Below are 24,648 nucleotides of genomic sequence, written 5' to 3'. Positions count from 1 at the left end.
GATAAACAGCACAAAATAGAAATATGTTTATAACAGTTAGGATCAGCCTGATCTCCCCCTTTAAATAAAGGACGAACCGTGGCTGCCTTCCAAGCAATGGGAACCTCCCCAGAGAGAAGAGACAGGCTTGGCGATTATGGGGGCAGCAACCTTAAAGAAGAAAGGGTCTAAACCATCTGACCCAATGTTTTTTGGGGATCAAGTTTAAGGAGCTCCTTTAGTACCTCGGACTGACTGACCGCCTGCAGGGAGAAACGTTGTAGCGGGGCAGGGGAAAAAGAGGGAGGTACATCGGGGCTAGACGCATTAGAAGGTGTGGGAGATGAGGAAATGTTGGACGGGCAAGGAGGCAGGGCTGAATCAAATAGGAATCCAGACTTAATGAAGTGGTGATTAAAGAGCTCAGCCATGCGCTCCTTGTCAGTAACAACCACATCATCAACTTTAAGGGACATGGGCAGCTGTGAGGAGGAGGCTTCATTCTCCAGGTCATTAACCATTTTCCAGAACTTCTTGGGGTTTAGACCCAGAGAGAGAACTCCTCCTTAAAGTAACTAACTTTGGCCGGATAGCCTGAGTGCACTGAGTGCACCAACACATCTGGATTGGAGCTGTGAACCCACACTTTCAATTGATCCATTTTAGGTAATAAGCTTCTAGTGTTAACGTGCAGAAACTCCAGGCTTTTACGACAGCAGAAATCAGTGAAGCACATATTAGAGCACAAGTCAGAATTGGGGCTAGAAACAGTAGATGGGCACATTTCCAGATATCATCAACAGTAATACAATCAAGGTACAGCAGAGGACAGGGAGAGCTCTGCAGTGCTGATTTATGACATCTGAATGTGCATCAGATGGCAACAAGATCATATGATACAGCAATTTCATCAGGTAGCATGAAGTTGCCGAAATGCCACGTGTCCATTTATATCAGTACATTCGTAACAACCTAACCATGATGCAACTTCTATTCTGTCAAATAAGCATCAGATAGCAAATTATCAAATCAAGTTTTGTTGACCAATTTCGACACCCCATTGCCCTCCATACAAAAATTCCTCACTTAGTAGGGTTATTGTCAAGGACAGATTTTGGGCGGAATAAAACCTCTCGCTTCGCCTCTTTATCTCTGAAATAACCAAACCACAGATGATCCATTATATTGGCCAGATACTCCATTGGCCACTCTAACAATAAATACATTTAAGGCAGTCTGGTTGAGGCAAGGCCAGGTGGGACCATTCTAGCCAATGAGAGGGCAGATATGAGTGTGATAACAGGCACTACTCTGATATAAAGTGTTTTTTTCTCTCAAAGTTCCCAGGATGTCACATGTCCTACTTATACCAGTACAGTTGTAACAACCTAAGCATTCCGAAACTTATATTCGAGCAAATAACCCATTACATTTTTTGTTAACTAAATTTGACATGCACTCATTGGTATGCGAGAAGACAGATTTTAGGCCCAGTTATCCCTCTCGCTTCGCCTTTTCCTCTCTGACCAAACAGAACTCAGGTGAGCTAATTTATAGCCCGCGGTCCAAACACTTAAAAGACACACCCTCGTCCACTTACCTTCGCCTTATGCCCTTGGGGGAATCCCCGTTTTTAGTTGGCTTTGCGAGTGTACAATTATGTTCACTCCGGGGCCTGAAACTCTCCATTAATTCAAATCGCGACTTTTGTACATCCGCTAAGACATACAAGTGTAAGTAAAAACGAATGCAAGTAAGTTAGAAATTGTGCTACTAATGCACATGACAGCACAAACAGCTCTCTTAAAAGTGAATATATTTTTGTTTGGTTATCTTTTGGAAATTGTAGAATTTTTTTTTTTTTCCTTCAGCTAGTTCCAGCTAGGCACGCTAACATTAGTTAGCTAATTAATTTTCTAGCTATCATACAGTAGGCGTATATTCATATAAGTAGACATGCACTCATAATTGACTGAAGCGCATATAAAGCACCCACAAGCTACCCGGTGGCGGAAAACACAATCATGGCGGGGTGAACGAGTGACGAATTTCCAGCCAAGGGTGGTCCATTTAAAAGTAATTCCTTCCTCCCTCCCCCACCGCCCTGCAAGTGTATACTCGTCAGACGTCATGTTACGTCATCAGAAGTGTCCACTTAATTTGAGGGAATATGGTGTCTTTTAAGTGTTTGGACAGCAACCATAGATTTGAGGTCCAGCCTCTGACCAGGTGGTCGTTATGGAACGGTCATGTGACCTTGTTAGAGGTGTTAGGCGACCAATGACTGGCGGGATGGTCCAATGTGGGAAGGAATTTGGGATTTTGATTGGTTTCCAGTCCATGGTATCCAAAACGCCTCCGTCTGTAATCTCGGTTAACCCAGAAGTAAAATCTCGAGTAATTTGGTCAACTACACGCATAATCTGCCCACAGGAGACTACTCCGTATGTAATCATTCTTATATTGATGGATCGTATATTTACATCCTTATCTCAACTGTAGTAGTGAAATTAGTTCCGCAGTGACTGTGGGAGCTGCCATATCAGTTGTCCAGATGGGGGCGCACGGGATCTGAGTAAAGCGCATTGTGCGCACAGACAGACGCGGGGAGGAGAGGACTTTATGAGGGGTTGCACCACAACTTGCTGTAGTCGATTCTGAACTTTCGGATCTGATCGTGCTTGAGGACCCTGTCGCAGGTTTTCTTTTCTCCTCAATTTCAACACGCGTGGATCCAAGTCAACTTAATATGAAAAAATGTCGATAAATGAAGTGTACGTTTTCCGACCGTTCAAGTTGATTGCTTTACTTTGTGTATTTCTGGCATTGTGTCTGGACATCGTAGCGTTATTGAGCCCCGCCTGGGTAACGGCAGAGCGTTTTTCTTTGTCGCTATGGGAATCATGCACTGAAACAGAGGCTGGCTGGAGATGCCTTTCCACCCTCACATCTGGTAAGAAGCGATTAACGTTTTTTTCCTAAAATTATTCTGTATCTTGATGTAAATCACGCCTTTCAAGTGGTTCTCTGTCCAGATGAAAAGGGCTCCCCATAATTAGTTATAATCCTTTGACTCCCCAAATCGTGGGGAAGTAGGCCTTTGTTGGCATAGCATGATTTGGGACTATAGGAACCCAAACATTGTGATATTGGCCTTTTAAAAAATATATATTAGTTCCCATCATCTGTTGTAAAACACGTTATAGAACCTGGCTATAAAGCCTGCCTTCATGCTGTGGCATGGACACTGGGGGTCATCTGTTGTAAAACACGTTATAGAACCTGGCTATAAAGCCTGCCTTCATGCTGTGGCATGGACACTGGGGGTCATCTGTTGTAAAACACGTTATAGAACCTGGCTATAAAGCCTGCCTTCATGCTGTGGCATGGACACTGTGGGTCATCTGTTGTAAAACACGTTATAGAACCTGGCTATAAAGCCTGCCTTCATGCTGTGGCATGGACACTGGGGGTCATCTGTTGTAAAACACGTTATAGAACCTGGCTATAAAGCCTGCCTTCATGCTGTGGCATGGACACTGGGGGTCATCTGGTGCAGTTTATTTATTTCACCTTTTATTTGACCAGGAAAAGCTCACTGAGACCCAGAGTCTCTTTTTCAGTTGTTTCTCTTTATCAAAGTTCTAGCATAGGCTATACAATGTTTAGTCTATACACATTAACAGACTGGCCCAGATGGATAGAAGAACAATGCGTGAATCAATCTGATTATAGTGAGAGAAATGTCTGGAATTTACGGTGAATTTCTATGTACATCATGGATGAAGAGATCAAACAATGGACCATTGTTAATGTACTGTAATCGCTCTCGGTCCGGCTCCACATATGCGTGTCTACTGTAACATTTGCGTTCCAGGCCAGTGGTAATATTTTGCTCTCTGCCCTGTCAGTCAGAGCGCGCCAATATAGCGGAGATTCGCCACCTATGTGAGTAATTCTCGAGATACAAGAAGCTGTTTAGGCCTATCGGTTCTCTTTTCGTGTCCTCACTGGTTTTTTGATCTTGCAATTTAAAGTTTTCTTTCTCAGCTGAGAGTTGTCCCTATGACGTGATGTGCCATCTGGGTGCTCCACTGGCCTTTGTAAGCTTTGTGAATGCAGGTGGGTGTGTTCCACCTATTGTTGCGTTCCACTGGTGTAGGCCACTCTCTTTTAGTGAATGTCTCTCTCCCCCTCACTCTCTTTGAATGGGGGGTGGGGATTGAGGGTCCTTGGTTATGGACTGAAAGCATTATCATAGATAGATTTCACAGTTTGTTTTAAGGAGACAGAGTTCTCACACATTCCTACAAGGTTCAAGACACATATTTAAGGGAGAAAAAAATCTTTCCTTTGGCCATAAAAATGTTTGAGAATGTGTTCTATCTATTTATGGCAACAACATGTTATCATATTGCACTACTGAAACCTATTGTTGGTCTCTTTCAATATCCCAAGCTCCTTCCTAACAAGAGTTTCTTCCCTACTGCTTCTCAGTATCTCAGTATCTTGGCTGAACCTCCAAGCAGAGTAGAATGTGCTGTTTGTTTTACCTGCAGGGAGAGCATTAGTGATGACACTACTGCCACTGCAGCCAGCTTTATGACTCTAGCACAGAGCAGAGAGGCTGGCAGGCAGTGGAGACTGAGACAGACACCAGATGGGTGCTGTGCTCAGGCGAGGCAGGTTAACCCTGACTGTCTCCTCTGTGCCCAGCCAGCGACACCCTCCCTCTCCCAACCCAGCTTGATGGTCCGTCTCTGTCAGAAAAACACCTGTCATTCTCCTGCCAGAGCCTCCTGCTATCCCCACCTCAGAGGTTTGTCTGGACAGACTGTGTCGTCAATGGAATGGTCTCTGTATTGTTCCTCTGGTCCATCCTGGTGTTGTGGTTGGTTCTAAGTCCAGCTCGTTTGAGTAGGGGTGAAATGAGGAACCATCATCATCCATCCCCAGTGGGTCTGCGAAGGCCTCTCATCTCACACAGCTTGATGAGGTGGAGCAGAGGGGGCATTATGAGCTGCTGTGATGGATCTCCTCCCCTCTGTTGTTGTGGTGGAGAGTGGGGGGGGGGGGTGAATGTGAGGTGGGCCCTGAGAGATGAGCTTGTCCCTGGGCAGTGAGAGAGAACGCCTGCCTGGCGGAGCGCATTAGGACAAGGGCATCAGGGCTGTGGGGTTAACATTACAGGAGACAAAGGAGTAAATGGCCTGGGGGGGCAGAGAGAGACATGACAGAGCCCATTAGCTGCCTCGAGTGGAGCTTCTCTCTGTTCTCTGAGATGAGCCAGCCAACCGAGTTACAACAGACCTGAGGGAGAACTGAACAGTCAGCAGGATTTTGGAGCACTGTACCTCAGCACTTTCTGCACAGCCAGAACCTGGACAGAGGAGAGGCAGTGGCAGATGGGATGGAGGATATGGGAGAACCTTTTTGGCACATAGTCAAGTGAACATGTTTGAAGTAGCTGTATGAGTTAAACTCCCTGTTCACTGTCTGTTAACACTGACGAGGGGGAGCTGTGTGTGTTGGGGGATTTTAATATCTTTCTTGACCACAAACACACGTGTTTTGCGTTGTAACGAGCAGTAGGTTATTTGTTTCCTGCTTGTCTGTCATCACTGATCTTAGTTAATGGGGGATTCAACTCCACCATTGTCTGATTTCAGTGAGTGACTAGAGTAGAGTACCCTGTGAATCGATGGTTGTCTGGAACGTGCGTGTCGGTAACATGTCTCCTCCTCCTGCAGACTGGCAGATCGCCACTCTGGTGCTGCTGCTGGCCGGTGCTGCGGTGACTCTGGTGACCTTCCTGGTGGCCCTCATCTCCCTGTGCCGGGGGACACACAGACGGCACTACCGCATGGTGGCCGTGTTCCTGTTCACTGCAGGTACATCCATCATGCTCCAACATAAACACCATACATGGACATACTGTACAACACTCTACAATAATCCACAACACCATCACTTATATCTCTAATGTTTCCACTATATTCATGTAGGAGCAGTGGCCAACCGCTGTTAAATTCTTGCCACCACTGCAAAAAATATGATCATTTTTAATATATATACAGTACCAGTCAAAAGTTTGGACACACCTACTTATTCCAGGGTTTTTCTTTATTTGTACTATTTTCTACATTGTAGAATAATACTGAAGAGATTAAAACTATGACATAACACATATGGAATCATGTAGAAACCAAAAATGTGTTAAACAAGTAGCCACGCTTTGCCTTAATGACGGCTTTGCACACTCTTGGCATTCTCTCAACCAACTTCATGAGGTAGTCACCTGGAATGCATTTCAATTAACAGGTGTGCCTTGTTAAAAGATAATTTGTGGAATTTCTTTTCTTCTTAATGTATTTGAGCCAATCAGTTGTGTTGTGACAAGGTAGGGGTGGTATACAGAAGATAGTCCTAGTTGGTAAAAGACCAAGTCCATATTATGAATTTTGAAAGTTTCTTCAAGTGCAGTCTCAAAAACCATCAAGCGCTATGATGAAACTGGCTCTCACTTCTCTGCTAAACAATTAATCAAATGGCCACCCGGACTATTTACATTGACCCCCCCCCCCCATTTTTACACTGCTGCTACTCAATGTTTATTATCTGTGACAAATAAGGTTTGATTTATTGAAGTGCATAGAGATAACATGTATTTTCCCTGTTCCCAAATGGGCCATTCTAAATCTAAACAAATGTTACATATTAGTAAAGATGAGAGAATAGTCTGATGGGTGAAAATATGATCACTTGATGAGAGGACACACAGCATGTGCAGCCTGAGGCAAGGAACAGAGATCAAGCATTTTTCTTTGGACTTTCTCAAATCATCAATAGCATATAGCCCATATACATATACATTTAGATTTCTAAGACATTCTAAGGTTTGTATCATTCACAACTAAAGTTGCCAAATAACTAAATATCAAGGATATAGGACCTGTTTCAAATGATCACTTTTACGCTCCACATATCCACTTCATATTTGCACTCGCGCCGGAATGGGAAAAATATCACTATTTCTTTCAGTGAAGTTCAATTCTATTTTTCTTATTATAAAATCATATAAAATAATGGCATGGGACATAAACATATCTTGTCGGGTAAATGAACAGCCTACAGCCTATGGCATGGAGCATAGCCAGATCTATGGCATGGAGCATAGCCAGATCTATGGCATGGAGCATAGCCAGATCTATGGCATGGAGCATAGCCAGATCTATGGCATGGAGCATAGCCAGATCTATGGCATGGAGCATAGCCAGATCTATGGCAAGGCGTTTTGAAGCTGTTCTGGCGGCTCACGGTGACCCAACGCCCTATTAAGACGCTTTATGTTGGTGTTTCCTTTATTTTGGCAGTTACCTTTATTTTCCCTTCACACCACAGTTGGTCTACATCAGTGGTTCTTAACCTGGGTTCGATCGAACGTGAGTCAGTCTCAGGGGTTCGGCGGAGGTCAAGACACACATCCGACTCATATGATTCGTGATGACACGCCCCGCTTGGCCATCATTGGCTGCAGGTGATCACGCTACATCGCTTGGCCTATCTGTGCTGCAGGGAATTTGGTGCGCTCAGTAGTCGACTTGTGACTGTCGTGATGGTACGTCTTGTGATTTCTTTCTTAATATTTGAATCCCTTCATACTTACTATGTCGAGCAAAAAAAGAAAGTGGTCGGACGAATATGTACAATATGGATTCACATGTATAACGGAACGTGATGGGAGTCAGCGTCCTAACTGCATGATTTGCAATGCCAAGTTGAGCAATTCTAGTCTAGCACCGGCAAAACTAAGAGAACACTTCCTTAAGCTGCATGGAGATGGAAAATACAAGAACACAACGCTCGCTGAATTCAAGGTGAAGAGAGCCAGATTCGATGAAAAGGCTACTCTGCCTGTTCTCGGCTTTGTACCCATCAACAAACCGATCCTCACAGCATCGTACGAAGTTGCTTACCTGATCGCAAAGCAGGGCAAACCACACACCATTGGTGAAAAACTCATAAAACCAGCTGTGTTGAAGATGGCGAATATCATGCTGGGAAGAGAGGCTGAAGTTAAGTTATCCCAAATTCCTCTTTAAAATGACACCATCAGCGACAGAATAGAGGACATGAGCAAAGACATCTTGGCTCAAGTAGTTGCAGATCTGATTTCAAGCCCGGCAAAATTCAGCCTTCAACTCGACGAGACCACAGACGTTTCCAATCTAAGCCAGCTTGCTGTATTCGTGCGCTATGTGAAAGACGACGTGATAAAGGAAGATTTTTTATTTTGTAAGCCTCTTACAACAACAACTAAGGCAGCCTATGTGAAGAAACTTGTGGATGACTTCTTCAAAGACAACAATCTTTCGTGGGATATGGTTTCTGCAGTTTGTTCGGACGGAGCTCCAGTCATGCTGGGAAGAAAGTCTGGTTTTGGTGCGCTAGTGAAAGCTGATGCACCACACATCATTGTTACGCATTGTATTCTGCACAGGCATGCGTTGGCAACAAAAACCTTGCCTCCAAAACTGGCAGAAGTATTAAAAATTGTAGTGGAATGCGTGAACTATGTGCGAACTAGTGCTCTGAGGCACCGCATCTTCAGTGAGCTGTGTAAAGAAATGGGCTCTGAATTCGAGGTACTTCTGTACCATTCTAACGTTCGGTGGTTATCCCGGGGACAGGTGCTGAATCGTGTTTTTGCCGTGCGTGTGGAATTAGCCCTGTTTTTGCAAGAGCACCAACATTGTCATGCAGATTGCTTCAAAAATTCTGAGTTCATTCTCATTTTAGCGTACATGGCTGATATCTTCGCAGCTCTCAATCATCTCAATCAAAAGATGCAGGGCGGTGGAGTCAACATCATCGAAGCGGAGGAAAACCTGAAGGCTTTTCAAAAAAAGCTACCGTTATGGAAACGACGAACAGAGAACGATAACTTCGCAAACTTTCCCCTGCTGGACGACTGTGTAAGTAAGATCGAAGATGTATCTGGAATCAGAGACATTTCTGTACCCGCCGGAACTGAAGCAAGCAATTGCCACGCACTTAGATGAGCTTGCAAAGTCTCTCGACGGATACTTCCCTACAAGAGTCATATCCAGCATGGGTGAGACAGCCGTTCACGTTTAGTGTTGAGACAACAGATGTCAATGATGAATACCTCGATGAAATCATTGAAATTCAGCAGAGCCAGGTTCAACAGCAACTCTTCAGAACAACAACGCTTTCAACGTTTTGGTGTCAACAAATGGTAACGTACCCTGTTATTGCTAAGAAAGCTCTGGAGATTTTCATACCGTTTGTTACAACATATCTTTGCGAGCAATCCTTTTCGAGGATGCTGGACATAAAAACGAAGAAAAGGAACAGACTTTGTTGCCAAAATGACGAGAGTGGCACTTGCCAAGGTGAAGCCGCGCATTTCTGAACTGGTCTCTGAAAGGCAACAGCAGAAGTCACACTGATTTGCAGTAAATATTCATTATTATGTTTTTGTTTTTGTGTGAAAATCATGTTTTGATGATTTTGTTCTTTGAACACACGGTGTTGATGTTGATGCACGGTTCATTTTGTGCACCAGTAAAATATATACCTATGTTTTGAATTTGAAAAAATCATATTTTATTTTTCCAATTAAGAAGGGTTGGGTGAATGCGCATATGAAACTGGTGGGGTTCAGTACCTTCAAGGTTAAGAACCACTGGTCTACATAGACACATAATTACCATTTGAGAAAATGGTCAAGCTTTTTGCACAAAGCTAAATAGACACTGACTGAGACTGAATGTGAGGGTGAGGTAGTGATGTGTTAAAAGTACCAATCTGTCTGTTTAATTGATTAGCACACAGCTCAGACACTCATACGTACCCCACAAGACATGCCACCAGAAGTCTTTTAATAGTCTCCAAGTCCAGAACAGTGGCTAGTAAAAGCACAGTACTATATAGCACTAGGATGGAACTCTCTTCCACCTCAGGTAACTCAAGCTAGGAGTAAAATCTGATTTTTTTAAAAAGCGATAAAACAACACTTCACGTCACAACGGGGACTCACACACACACACACACACACACACACACACACTCTCTAAAACATGCACTCTACACACACCCACACACTATTCTTAGTAATGTAGTATTGTAATACTGTAATGGAGAAATCTACATTAATATAATGCACAGTGTTTTGTTTGATGTCATGTTTTATCTCTGTTTGGACCTCAGGACAGGAAGAGTAGCTGCTGCCTTGGCAACAGCTAATGTGAATCCTAATAAAATACTAAAGTGTGGAGAAGGAGAGGGGGGGGTAAGAGGGGAGTTGGGTTTGAGCTAACTCTTTCTGTGGTGAGGGAGCTGTTGTGAGACCCAGAAAGCAGACTGCTGTGTGCCAAGAAAAAGCAGCCACAGAATTTGCACAGTTACCAATGAAGAGAGGAATGTATTCCCTCCCCATAGCTCGCTCTCTCTCTTTTTCTCTCTCTTTTTCTCTCTCTTTTTCTCTCTCTTTTTCTCTCTCTTTTTCTTTCTCTTTCTCTCTCTCTTTCTCTTTCTTTCTCTCTCTCTTTTTCTCTCTCTTTCTCTCTCTTTTTTTCTCTCTCTCTTTCTCTTTCTTTCTCTCTCTCTCTTTCTTTCTCTCTCTCTCTCTTTCTCTCTTTTTCTTTCTCTTTCTCTCTCTTTCTCTCTTTTTCTTTCTCTTTCTCTCTCTTTCTCTCTTTCTTTCTCTTTCTCTCTCTTTCTCTCTTTTTCTTTCTCTTTCTCTCTCTCTCTCTTTTTTTCTCTCTCTCTCTCTCTTTTTCTCTCTCTCTCTCTCTCTTCTCTCTGCCTGCTCTTTTCCTTTTCAGGCTCAGTGAAACACAATAAATAGTCCTGGAATGACAGTGCAGAGGAGCACTCAACTCATAAGTCATAGTTCAAAAAACAAATTTCACAATACTTTGTATTTTTCTTGTGTGAACTGTACTGTTGCAAATTAACAGCTGCATATTACAACCAATACATCACCATATAAAACATTCACAGAGGGGACAAGCATAGTAGACTAGGGCTCCTGAGTGGCGCAGTGGTCTAGAGGCGTCACTACAGACCCTGGTTCAATTCCAGGCTGTATCACAACCGGCCGTGAATGCGAGTCCCATAGGGCGGCGCACAATTGGCCTAGCATCGTCCGTGTTAGGGTTTGGCCGGGGGTAGGCCTTCATTGTAAAGTAAGAATTTGTTCTTAGCTGACTTGCCAAGTTAAATAAAGGTTAAAATATAAGAAAGCGGGGCCTCCCGGGTGGCGCAGTGGTCTAGGGCACTGCATCACAGTGCTAGCTGCGCCACCAGAGTCTCTGGGTTCGTGCCCAGGCTCTGTCGCAGCCGGCCGCGACCGGGAGGTCCGTGGGGCGACGCACAATTGGCATAGCGTCGTCCGGGTTAGGGAGGGTTTGGCGGGTAGGGATATCCTTGTCTCATCGCGCTCCAGCGACTCCTGTGGCGGGCCGGGCGCAGTGCGCGCTAACCAAGGGGGCCAGGTACACGGTGTTTCCTCCGACACATTGGTGCGGCTGGCTTCCGGGTTGGAGGCGCGCTGTGTTAAAGAAGCAGTGCGGCTTGGTTGGGTTGTGCTTCGGAGGACGCATGGCTTTCGACCTTCGTCTCTCCCGAGCCCGTACGGGAGTTGTAGCGATGAGACAAGATAGTAATTACTAGCGATTGGATACCACGGAAATTGGGGAGAAAATGGGATAAAAATTATTTAAAAAAATAAAATTTAAATTTAGAAAATTTTAAAAAATTATAAAAAAATAAATATAAGAAAGCAATATTAAAACACACATTGTTTTTGTTGTTTCTAATAATGAAAAACAAAAGGTGTGTTCGTGCGTGTCTGTGTGTTGTATGTGATGTCAGGAATAGAGCGGTGTGCAGTCAGTACATCTTGTGGTTTGAAAACAATGATGAAGCAGAGACCACAGCCTTACTTGGGTGGTGATCATTACAACTTTCCCCAATATAAAACGTGTTTATATAACAGACATGCATCCTGCTATGCCATTTGTGTCGAATGCTAACATACCCTTACTCCTACTCCCTGTACTTTCTCTTCTTAGGCCTCAACACATATCTTTTCTAAGTGTTCTGTTTGGGAAGTGTTCTGCAAGTCCATTGGGGGACAGGTGTAAGGATGGATACAGCCAACCATTGGTTCCATCACAAGGTTACTTAAGCACGCTCTTGGAAAAACGTAAACAGCATGAAAGCCTGCAGTACTGTAGGAACAGTATGTAGTGGGGTAGATATGATGTCTGAGGCTTTTGCTGTTTGTCATTTGCTGAGAAATGTGTAAGAGGCAGTGCTTTCAGGCCTGGTGAGGATAAAGGTCTCCTTATGGCAGGAAAGCCCCCAGTCACAGGAGGGAGGTGGAGGGAGGGGGGAGAAGGAGGGGAAGAGAGCCCTCCGTCACAGGGGAGAGGGAGAGAGCCCTCCGTCACAGGGGAGAGGGAGAGAGCCCTCCGTCACAGGGGAGAGGGAGAGAGCCCTCCGTCGCGAGAGAGAGGGGGGAGAGAGCCCTCCGTCACGGGAGAGAGAGGGGGAGGGAGAGAGACCTCCGTCACGGGAGAGAGGGGGGAGAGGGAGAGAGCCCTCCATCACAGGAGAGGGGGGGAGAGGGTGAAAGCCAGCAGTCACGGGAGAGGGGGGGTAAAGGGAGAGAGCACTCTCTGATGGGAGTGAGCTCTCAGTCACGGGAGGGAGGGGGAGAGATGGAAGCGAGGGAAGGGGAGAGTGGTACATTTCCCAACCTTTCCCCTAGTCAGAGAAAAGCTTGGAGTCAATAGAGTTGTGCCTAACTGCTGGCCAGAGTTACAGCCCCAGCCCAGCCGCTTCAGTCTGGCCTCCCTCAACAGAGTCATGTTCCTTGGCTTATGTCTCAGCCTACCCCCCTCTCCATCTCCTCCTCTCCTCCAGGCCCCGCCGCCTCCTCTCCTCCAGGCCCCGCCGCCTTGTACAGCAGGAAGGAAATAGGTGGTCTCAGTAAATTACACAATGTCCTCGCTCTGAGTCCAGTACTCACACGTGTATACACACACACGTATACACACACACACACGTATACACACACACGTATACACACACACACACACGTGTATACACACACTCACACGTATTCACACACACTCACACGTATTCACACTCACTCACACGTATTCACACTCACTCACACATATACACACACTCACACGTATTCACGCACACTCACACGTATACACACTCACTCACACGTATACACACTCACAAGGAACAGTAGTTAACATGTCTAGAGGGCCCACAGTGTGGTATTTCTCTCTTTTAACTAGACGCCCTACTGTTTGACTCTAAAAGTAGGAAGAACACACATGCGTGATCGCGCACACACACGTGTAAGCAGACATGTACACGCACACACACACACACACACAGCTTCCTGCTCTTAAAATGATTTATTAAGAATGAGTTGACTCAGAATGTGAGGAATGTGATGTGAGGGATGAGTTTACACAATGTGACCAAAGGGAGCCAAAGTGAATCATAACTTAAACAGTTGTAGCGGTATTAGATCAAAGTTCAGTTCGGCTTACACTGGTGACTATTCCACAGGATGTACAGAACAGACATTCACTGAGCCTTATAACAATCTGACAACTGTGTGGCAACTACTGTGTTAAACCTTTCCTGCTCCGCAAGTTGCACCGAACAATGTTAACACATGATGTCCATAATGAAAGTTGTGTCGCTATAGGGATATTTCAGTGTGACGCGTCAGGTTTTCTATTATGACCTCTGCCACTACAGTCTATAGATAAGTTTGTGGGCATTTGCACATCCTTAAAAACATAGGCTAATAAAGAATACTAGTAAAGAACAAGAAGGCCTGCACACTGTTAAAGCTCCCAATTCACCTCTGTGTTGACAACGTTTCCATCCCAAACGGATCTTTGTCAGGTCAAACGTTGTCAATGAAGCGGTGAATTGGGATCTTTGTCAGGTCAAACGTTGTCAATGAAGCGGTGAATTGGGATCTTTGTCAGGTCAAACGTTGTCAATGAAGCGGTGAATTGGGATCTTTGTCAGGTCAAACGTTGTCAATGAAGCGGTGAATTGGGAGCTTTAACAGTGTTGTACTCTGCCACTACAGACTCAATACAGTCCAGTGGAACACAACTTTAAACACTGGTGGAACATTTTACTTTTCTCTGGAGTTGAGGATCATATGACAGTATTATGCCTACATAGAGCTAGTTATAGTACACGTGTCAGATCTTACACTGAACAAAAATATATTCGTGTTGGTCCCATGTTTCATCAGCTGAAATAAAAGATCACAACATTTTTCCATAGGCACAAAGAGCTTATTTCTCTAAAATGTTGTTCACAAATTTCTTTACATCCCTGTTAGTGAGCATTTCTACTTTGCCAAGATAATCCATCCACCTGACAGGTGTGGTATATCAAGAAGCTAATTAAACAGCATGGTCATAAAACACAATGCCACAAGATGTCTCAGGTTGAGGGAGTGTGTTATTGGCATGCTGACTGCAGGAACGTCCACCAGAGCTGCTGCCAGAGAACTTAATGTTAATTTCTCTACCATAAACTGCCTCCAACGTCCAATTTGGCAGTATGTCCAACCGGCCTCACAACCGCTGACCATGCCAACCCAGGACCTCCACATCTGGCTTCTTCACCTGCGGTATCGTCTGAGACCAGAAATCCCGGACAGCTGATGAATCAGTGGGTTTGCACAACCAAAGAGTTTCTGCACAAACTGTCAGAATTCGTCACAGGGAAGCCCACCTGTGTGCTCGTCGTCCTCACCAGGGTCTTGACCTGACTGCAGTTCTGCGGCATAACTGACTTCAGTGGGCAAATGCTCACCTTCAATGGCCACTGACACGCTGTAGAAGTGTGATCTTCACAGATTAATCCTGGTTTCAGCTGTACCGGTCAGATGTGGCGTCGTGTGGGCGAGCAGTTTGCTGATGTCAGTGTTGTGAACAGAGTGCCCCATGGTGGCAGTGGGGTTATGGTATGGGTAGGGATAAGCTACTGACAATGATCACAATTGCATTTTATTGAGGGCAATTTGAATGCACAGATATACCAGGACGAGATCCTAAGGCCCATTGTCGTGCCATTCATCTGCCGCCATCACCGCATGATAATGCACGGCCCCATGTCACAAGGATCTGTACACAATTCCCGGAAACAAAAAATGTCCCAGTGCTTCCCTGGCCTGCATACTCACCAGACATGTCACCCATTGAGCATGTTTGGGATGCTCTGGGTTGACGTGTACAACAGCGTGTTCCAGTTCCTGCCAATATCCAGCAACTTCGCACTGCCATTGAAGATGAGTGGGACAACATTCAACAGGCCACAATCAACATCCTGATAAACTCTATGTGAAGGAGATGTGTCGCGCTGCATGAGGCAAATGGTGGTCACACCACATACTGACTGGTTTTCTAATCCACACCCCTACCTTTTTTTAAAGATATCTGTGACCAACAGATGCATATCTGTAGTCCCAGTCATGTGAAATCCATAGATTAGGGCCAAAGGAATTTATTTCAATTGACTGATTTTGTTATATGAGCTGTAACATAATTGTTGCATGTTGGCATTTATATTTTTCATTGTAATTTGATCTTTCTTTTTTTTGCTGATAGTTTTAAAGGTGAGCGTATTGCACTTTTCATGTAGCCTCATTTTTCCACATAATAGCATAACCACCGATCGAGCAACATTATGGACTATTATGCCGTAGGATTATTTTGCTACGACAATACTGGTCAAATTAAGATCCAGTATCTGTAGGCCTTTACCTAAATACTTCAGTACAGCGTGTAAAATACTGGACCAGAATTGTTTAATACAATGGCCTGTATTCATAAAGCGTCTGAGAGTAGGAGTTCTGATCTAGGATCAGGTGCCTGCCGTCCATATAAACCTATTAATTTTGACCTGAAAGGCAAAACTGATTCTAGATCAGCACTCGTCTGAGTTGCTTTGTGAATACGGGCCAATTTAGGCTGTTCGTCAATTCGGCTGTTCGTCAATAAAGCCCAAGAATGTTATGCCACAACCATAGAGTATAACATATGGTAGAGTACTGCTCAGAGTCAACCGAAGGAGGATGCATTAGAACGTTACAAGAGAACTAGAGATTGGATACAGGATGTTTGTTTACTGTGTGGTGAAGTATGGGCCAGTGTGTTGTGCTGCAGTAATGAGTCTGGTGGGTGGGTTGTGCCTGGTAGGGCGGTGGTATATGTTTCATGATTATCCACTCATGGTGTGATTGTGATAACGTACAGAAACCTCACAATCAAGTGCTGACCGTATTACCTCCCCAGAGAATTCTCTTCGGTTATAGTCACAGCTGTGTATATTCCCCCTCAAGCCGATACCATGACGACCCTCATGGAACTACACTGGACTTTGTGCAAACTGGAAACCACATATTCTGAGGCTGCATTTTATTGTAGCTGGGGATTTTAACAAAGCAAATTTGAAGAAAACGCTACCGAAGTTCTATCAACACATTGGCTTTAGTACTCACGCTGGGAAAACACTCGACCACTGCTATTCTCTCTTCACATATGCCTACAAGCCCTTCCCCCGACCTCCCTTCGGGCAAATCAGATCACAACTCCATTTTGCTCCTCCCTTCCTATAGGCAGAAACTCAAACAGGAAGTACCCGTGCTAAGGTCTATTCAATACTCATCTGACCAATCGGAATCCATGCTTCAAGATTGTTTTGATCACGTGGACTGGGATATGTTCTGGGTAGCCTCTGAGAATAACATTGACATATACACGGACACGGTGACTGAGTTCATCAGGAAGTGTATAGAGGATGTTGTTCCCACTGTGATTATTAAAACCTACCCAAATCATACACCGTGGATAGATGACAGCATTTGCGCTAAACTGAAAGCGCAAACCACCGTATTTAACCATGGCAAGGTGACTGGGAATATGGTTGAATACAGTGTAGTTATTCCCTCCGCAAGGCAATCACACAGTGCCATCGACGTGGCCCACTCCCAAGGAATGTTGGCTCTTGTTCTCCGTGGCTGACGTGAGTAAGACATTTTATGCGTGTTAACCCTCACAAGGCTGCCGTTCCAGACGGCATCCCTAGCCGCGTCCTCAGAGCATGCGCTGACCAGTTGGCTGGAGTGTTTACGGACATACTCAATCTCTCCCTATCCCAGTCTGCTGTCCCCACTTACTTCAAGATGTCCACAATTGTTCCTGTACCCAAGAAAGCAAAGGTAACTAAATGACAATCACCCCGTAGCACTCACTTCTGTCATCATGAAGTGCTTTGACAGGCTAGTTAAAGATCATATCACCTCTACCTTACCTGACACCCGAGACCCACTTCAATTTGCTTACCGCCCCAATAGATCCACATACAATACAATCGCCATTGCACTGGACACTGCCCTATCCCATCTGGACAAGAGGAATACCTATGTAAGAATGCTGATCATTGACTGTAGCTCAGCCTTCAACACCATAGTACCCTCCAAGCTCATCATCAAGCTCTTGGCCCTGTGCATCTGGGGTCCACCCCTCCAACTCAATCATCAAGTTTGCAGACAACACAACCATAGTAGGCCTGATTAGCAATCATGGCAAGACGTCCTCTCTGTAGGCTATGAGGGGCTGGCGGAGTGGTGCCAGGAAAATAACCTCTCCCTCAACGGCAACAAAACAAAGGGGCTGATCATGGACTTCAGGAAACAGCAGAGGGAGCACGCCCTTATCCACATCAACGGGACCGCAACAGCGCCTCTTCAACCTCAGGAGGCTGAAGAAATTTGGCTTGGCCCCTAAGAACCTCACAAACTTTTACAGATGCACAATTGAGAGCATCCTGTCGAGCTGTATCACCACCTGGTACGGTAACTGCACCGCCCGCAACCGCAGGGCTCTCCAGAGGGTGGTGCAGTCCGCCCAACGCATCACCTGGGGCACACTGCCTGCCCTCTAGGACACCTACAGCACCTGATGTCACAGGAAGGCCATAAAGATCATCAAGGACAACAACCACCCGAGCCACGGCCTGTTCACCCTGCTATCATCCAGAAGGAGAGGTCAGTACAGGTGCATCAAAGCTGGGACCGAGATACTGAAAAACAGCTTCTATCTCAAGGCCATCAGACTGTTAAATAACCATCACTAGCTGGCTACCACCCGGTTACTGAACCCTGTACCTTAAAGGCTGCTGCCCTATATACATAGACATGGAATCACTGGGCACTTTAATAATGTTTACATACTGCTTCACTCATTTCATATGTATATACTGTATTCTATTCTACTGTATTTTAGTCAATGCCATGCCGATATATTTCTTAATTCCATTATTTTACATTTTGATTTGTGTGTATTGTTGTTAGATATTACTGAACTGTTGGAGCTAGAAACACAAGCATTTCGCTACACCAGCAATAACATCTGCTAAATATGTGTATGTGACCAATAAAATTGGATTTGATTTGATTAGTTGGCTGCAGGCTGCAGTAATGAGCCCGGTGCGTGTGTTGTGCCTGGTAGTTGGCTGCAGTAATGAGCCCGGTGCGTGTGTTGTGCCTGGTAGTTGGCTGCAGTAATGAGCCCGGTGCGTGTGTTGTGCCTGGTAGTTGGCTGCAGTAATGAGCCCGGTGCGTGTGTTGTGCCTGGTAGTTGGCTGCAGTAATGAGCCCGGTGCGTGTGTTGTGCCTGGTAGTTGGCTGCAGTAATGAGCCCGGTGCGTGTGTTGTGCCTGGTAGTTGGCTGCAGTAATGAGCCCGGTGGGTGTGTTGTGCCTGGTAGTTGGCTGCAGGCTGCAGTAATGAGCCAGGTGGGTCTGTTGTGCCTGGTAGTTGGCTGCAGGCTACAGTAATGAGCAGCTGTTGGGCCTCTGAGGGTAGGAGCAGACAGAGTGTGATAGGACCCGTGGAGGAGGAACAGGGTTTATAGAGTGTAGTGGACGCTGGGTAACGGTTGGGTTGTGATATCTATCTACCACCCTTTTCCTGGCCTTGGCTTTTGTCCCCTCTCTGACTCACACACAGCTCCAGTTTCCCATCAGCAGCCTTGGCATCAATGGTTCTCTACCTGCACACAGGTAGCCATTCATTCATACAACAAAGAGCCTTGTCAGGCAAGCAGAAGTGATGATGGCTATCTGGTGATGTTCCCTTTTACCATCTCACATAGTATACAGAGATAGTAGACATATGTACATTGTCTAATTGCTAAAATGTTAACTCACAGAAAGATGTAAATATGTTATCTGTTTTTTCCCCCCTTTATTTCAGTGGTCCTTCAGGCCTGTGCACTGGTCCTCTACCCAATCAAGTTCATTGATGGAACTGTCCTCCAGACCTACCATGAGTTCAACTGGGGCTACGGACTGGGCTGGGGAGGCACCATCTTCATGCTAGGGGGAGGCATCCTCTTCTGCCTCCGGACGGACATGTACGAGGACGCTATGTACTGAATCCTCTCTCTCTCTCCTACTCTCTATATCTCTCTCTTGTTCTTTCTGTCACACACACAAACAAATATTGACATTCACTCTCTTGTGCGACAACACACCCACACAAACACATCCTTCCTCTGCCCACATAGACAAGCTTCGACACCTACATACAGTACATCTCTGTTATTTATAGACAGCGTGTGAGGGCTCCTGGCTCTGGCTGATCAGCAGGAGAGATGAAGTCGGAGGAGCAGCTGTGTGGAGAGAATGTCTGCCTGTCCCCAGTGGGGTGCCAGAGACCCTCACCACGGTCAGACAGACAGACAGCCATGATGTTAAATCACAGAAATGGTTTTGGACAGACGGGCCACTCGACCTATGAACTTTTCTACAGCACATCCCATGAATCTCCATTTGTAGAGCAACAAGAAAGTAGATTCTCTGAGCCCTACCCTCTGGGCTGAGGTGTTTATATAGGGGATTGTTACAGTATATGGGCCATCCCACCAATTCGGTGCCTTTTGAAAAAAATTACTTTTGATTTCACATTTTAACATTCTGTCATAAAGAGCAAATGTTCAACTTAATAAAAGTTTTCCCATCTCAAAATAAATAACGACAATAGAAAGTGCCTATTAAGTGCCAAATAAAGTAACAGGGTTGACAATTTAATCTTAAATCAGCCATGGATCCTGTTTTGACTTGCCACTCCCTGTTGTTTGCAACAGGGAGGGGCAATTGAATGCAAGCTTCACCAAAAATGTTTAATTGTTTAAACATTTCTAGTATATCTATCTATGGGTAACAGGGTTGATGTGTTGTGCTCGACCCCTCACTTTCCACGACGACACCAGAAAATGTCCAATAGGAGTAGAGCCAGCTCACCTGCTTTTACACTATGATTTGACTATTAATTACTAATGACTACTAATTTTCAGAAATAATTTTGTCAAAGCAACTTCATAACTAGGGCTTTACAATGATGGTGAAAACGTACAGAATGTTCGGGTTAAGTGGGTTAAAATATTACAAGTCACAGAGGGTGCATGGAGGGACATGTCAAAATACACAATTTGGGCTCTTTAGCAAGTCTTTATTCATATAAAAAATGTGATTTATAGAATTCTCCATGTGGTCTATATTCATTTAATATAAAAGTCTTTTAATATGTAATAATGTTTATTTAAAATAGCAAATGGATGCAAAAGGCACTCTTAGTGGAACGACCCATATATTCTTTTTCCTTTTGTGTATTTTTTTGTGATGACGACAACTAATATTGTTAATGTATTGATGGTATCATTTATCTTGCTATCTATTCTCCCACAGGAAGATATATATTTTATGTATGCTGTTTCATAATTGCAGTTTCTGAACACTGAGAACTTAAAATGGGTGAATCCCAAAACATGCCTGGTTTTCTAACTCCTCCTGACATTTGTAGTGTAAAATAAACAGTACTGATATATATGCAATAATGACCAAACGCTTCTCATTTGTTTTAAATTAATACAGCAGTCTTAAGCGTTTGCTCTAGATTATGTCAAATGCTTTGCAAATTGATTTGGTGGTCTGAACATTTGCACAACTATGAAGAGTGAAAGTCATGTGAACATGCATAACATAGTCTTTGAACAGTATAGTTCCAGTCATAACTCTGGCCCAGAAATACCCCGTGAAAACTATGGCAGGAATGTACCACTGAGGAAAAAGGTAAATGATTGGTACCTCACTTTGGAGGAAGCGGCATGGCAGGGAGCCACTTGCAAACTCTTACATGTCTGCACCATTCTATCATGACCCAGGACACAAGGACCTCACAGGCCAGAACGAAACAGCCGCAGCAGGGCAAGTATCGTTGTCATTACCAGTGTGACTGCTTGCGGCTAAATGGGACGTGGGAATGAGACTCCTGGGCTGGAGCGTAATGAGGTTCGGAGCTATTGGCTGGCAGGATATTGATGGTCTCTCAGGGCTTCACACAGACACTAATAGTGGTTCCTGTCCACTAGATGAAAGTGGGGCCAAACAACAGCGGCAAAATAGTTCAGGACACCATCATTTATTACATGCCTATTGTGCTATTAGAGTACTATTAGAGTGGTGCAGTGTCATTATTGCCTATTTTGACATTTTGAATGTTCGGGACCTAATGAATATGTAAATATCAAGCACGTCTCATTTGTGAAATTCTCATTTGACAGAATGTGGGTAGATTTGGGTATAACAAAACATTAAAGTGAAAGTCATTCTACTAGATTCAGTCCAACCCTCTTCCCTTTTCCTCCCTGCATTCCTTTAAACACTTGTAACTACTGTTCCATATAATCCCATTTCCTCCTGTATATTCCCCAGAAGCTCAGGGTTAAATAAACAAGTCATTTAAAACAGCCCCCTGAAGGGAGAGCTTGATTACGTGAAATCAAGCTATCCGTTCAGGGGCTGTTTTAAATGACCTGTTTATTAGTTCCTCAAAACAAACCATCAGGGTTGCTGTTCCCCCTCTGTGACTCCAGACTGTTTTCCCTGCAGGATGTGTTTTTAAGGCAGAGAGGGAAATGGAATGCACTGCCTGGGATTCTGTTTCAGTTCAGCCCATCTCATCTGGATTCAATTCCCTGGGATACTGAGGACTGTGATCAAATTTGCCTTGATATTTTTATATATTTTTTGAAGAAAAATGTTGTCTTTCTCAGCGAGGGAGGTCTTGTTGTGTCTGGGGTCCTAGCAGTTGCTGTGTGACTGACTGTGTGTTCAGTAGAGTAGGAACCAGAGGAGGTGCCCCCCAGTACTCAGCTGTTCCTCCTGAACCACTAACTCTCAGGTGTCAGGTGGAGAGTCAGCCCACCTGGTGCCTCCTTCCTGTGTCATGTGCTCACTCCTCTCCTCTCCCTGGCAAGCAGAGCACACATTGCAGCAGCTGGGACTCCCTGCCTTGAATCGGGTCATCCATCCTCAACACCATCTAACTATTTTTACTGCATCAGTGATAAAAGGGCCCATTTTCCTGTGTGAGGATGCTCTTGTAGAATACGTCTTCCACGGTGTCGGCCTCTGTCCCCAAGCTGTCAGCAGCTTCTTATAGGAGTCTGGAAGGTGTTAGGTCAAATGGATCCTTAGCCTCTCTGATAGTTACTGAAGTGGCTGTTCTAGGGCCAAAGTTGATATTTTTTTATTATTTTTTTATTACTTTTGAAGAATTCATGGGCTGCAGCTTGTTGGTTAGGGGGTCATGGTCACGTGGTGTGGTGTATTGGCTACATATACTCTACATGGGGGGGCTTCTATAGAATGACAGGTATGCAGCTGTATTACACTAAGGTGTGTCCTCGGTTGTAACTGAGGAGTCTAAGTTATCTGTAGCTCATTACATATTGGGTTTGGTAGCAAAGGCATGGCCTTGTCTTTAGCCTGCATTTATTTGACCACGCATACACCCACTTATGAATAGACAATAAAAGTTTGCACAAACACTGTCAATTCAAAACCATAAACAACAAACCATAAACTGTATGGAGCTAAATGACATGTTTACTGCCACAATTGTTTTGTTTACTTTACAATCTCTCATTATGGTAGGTAGAGCATCCCACAGCATTGAGGTCATTGGAGCAATGATCCCGTTTCACAGTCTGACCACACCTGCACTATAAACACATCTCCTTCTCGACTTCTAGTGGACAAATATAACACTGCGATACTGCTGGGAAAAGGCACGGCCTCATTGGCCTGATAAAATAAGTTGTTGTGTCATTCTTGAATTGCAGTGGCATTTGGGCATGCATTTTGGAAAAAATGTACTGAATTTTTCTCGATTTGTATTTTATTTAAATGGATTTGAGTACATCTTCCCATTCTAAATCAACTAATAAGGTCGTTTAATTACTTTAAATCATTTGTAACATTATGATAACATTGTACCACCAGTAGTAGTACTAACAATAATGTTGGTAACACCAATTATACATTTTAGGTAAATGAGGATTTTTTAAATGGAAGGCACAAATGTTCAAATCTAAGGTCATCAATCCTTTAAAAATAATTTACTAAAGCGATAAGATTCATAATTTTGCTCACAATGTTATTTCCCTTCATTTAAAAAAACAGGTTACACTTTTCATTTAACCACCAAATTATCAATGGAATCCTGAAATCTATGACAAATTAGATTTGATTAGCTAATAATTTTCTTTAACATAAACATCTCCCCTAGTTTTCCACTGGAGGAAAAGGTCCTTGTATAAAATAGGTATTCTAATAGCCTTCTTTGTTTTTATTGCTCTACCAGGTATTCCTAAACTACGCCAAATCAAATCAAAACAGTACATTTATATTTTCCAACGGAGCTATGCATTTGGGTGAGTTTTTTTTCTCGCCTGAGTCGCTTCGTTTCACTGGCAAAAATAAAATGAAACCATCTAGTGTTCAGCGAAATAACAATGTCAAATACAGGTAGCCTAGTCAAATAATTAACATCCAATCACATTAACCATTACTCTCTCGCGGGAAACCTTCACTCTTGCGCAGACATTTAGAAACGAAACATGACAATTTGAAAAATATGCCACGGGAGTTTTTTGAGTGAGAATAAAGATGACTTTCGAGTAGTAAGACATCTATAAAAGCAACAGATACCATTAATAAGAAGGGTCTAGAAGTGTCTTATATGGTGAGCTACCGAGTGGCTAGGACAGGCAAGCCCCATACTATTGCGGAGGACTTAATTCTTCCTGCTGCCGTGGATATGGCTCGGATAATGCTGGGGGAAAAGGCCCCAAAAACTATACAGACAATGTCTTCATCAAACAACACGGTTTCACGACGCATCAGTGACATGGCAGGAGATGTTTAGAAACAATTACTGCTTCGCATACAAGCCAGATGAGTCAACAGACGTGGCGGGCCTGGCACAGCTCCTGGTATATGTCTGTTACGTTTATGGGGGGTAAATTAAGGAAGACATCCTCTTCTGCAAACCACTGGACACCAGGACAACATGAGAGGATATTTTAAAGTACTGGACAGCTTTGTGACATCAAATGGACTTTGGTGGTCAAGATGTGTTGGTATCTGTTCTGATGGCGCAAAAGCCATGAAAGGGAGACATAGTGGAGTGGTAACGTGCATGCAAGCAGTTGCTCCTGACGCTACTTGGGT

General features: G+C 44.3%; 1 protein-coding gene across 1 annotated transcript; it reads left to right on the top strand.

Annotated features, from left to right (window-relative positions):
- Window positions 1-2,319: 2,319 nt before the first annotated feature.
- On the top strand, window positions 2,320-20,969 carry LOC139552596 (transmembrane protein 47-like). Its single transcript, XM_071364469.1, has 3 exons — window positions 2,320-2,932; window positions 5,730-5,870; window positions 19,328-20,969. The coding sequence occupies exons 1-3, from the start codon at window positions 2,737-2,739 to the stop codon at window positions 19,507-19,509; spliced, it is 519 nt and encodes a 172-aa protein (XP_071220570.1). The 5' UTR covers window positions 2,320-2,736; the 3' UTR covers window positions 19,510-20,969.
- Window positions 20,970-24,648: the final 3,679 nt, after the last annotated feature.

Source organism: Salvelinus alpinus, chromosome 24, assembly GCF_045679555.1.
Source record: "Salvelinus alpinus chromosome 24, SLU_Salpinus.1, whole genome shotgun sequence".
Classification (NCBI taxonomy): Eukaryota; Metazoa; Chordata; class Actinopteri; order Salmoniformes; family Salmonidae; genus Salvelinus; species Salvelinus alpinus.
This window is presented reverse-complemented; position numbering and strand designations above follow the sequence as displayed.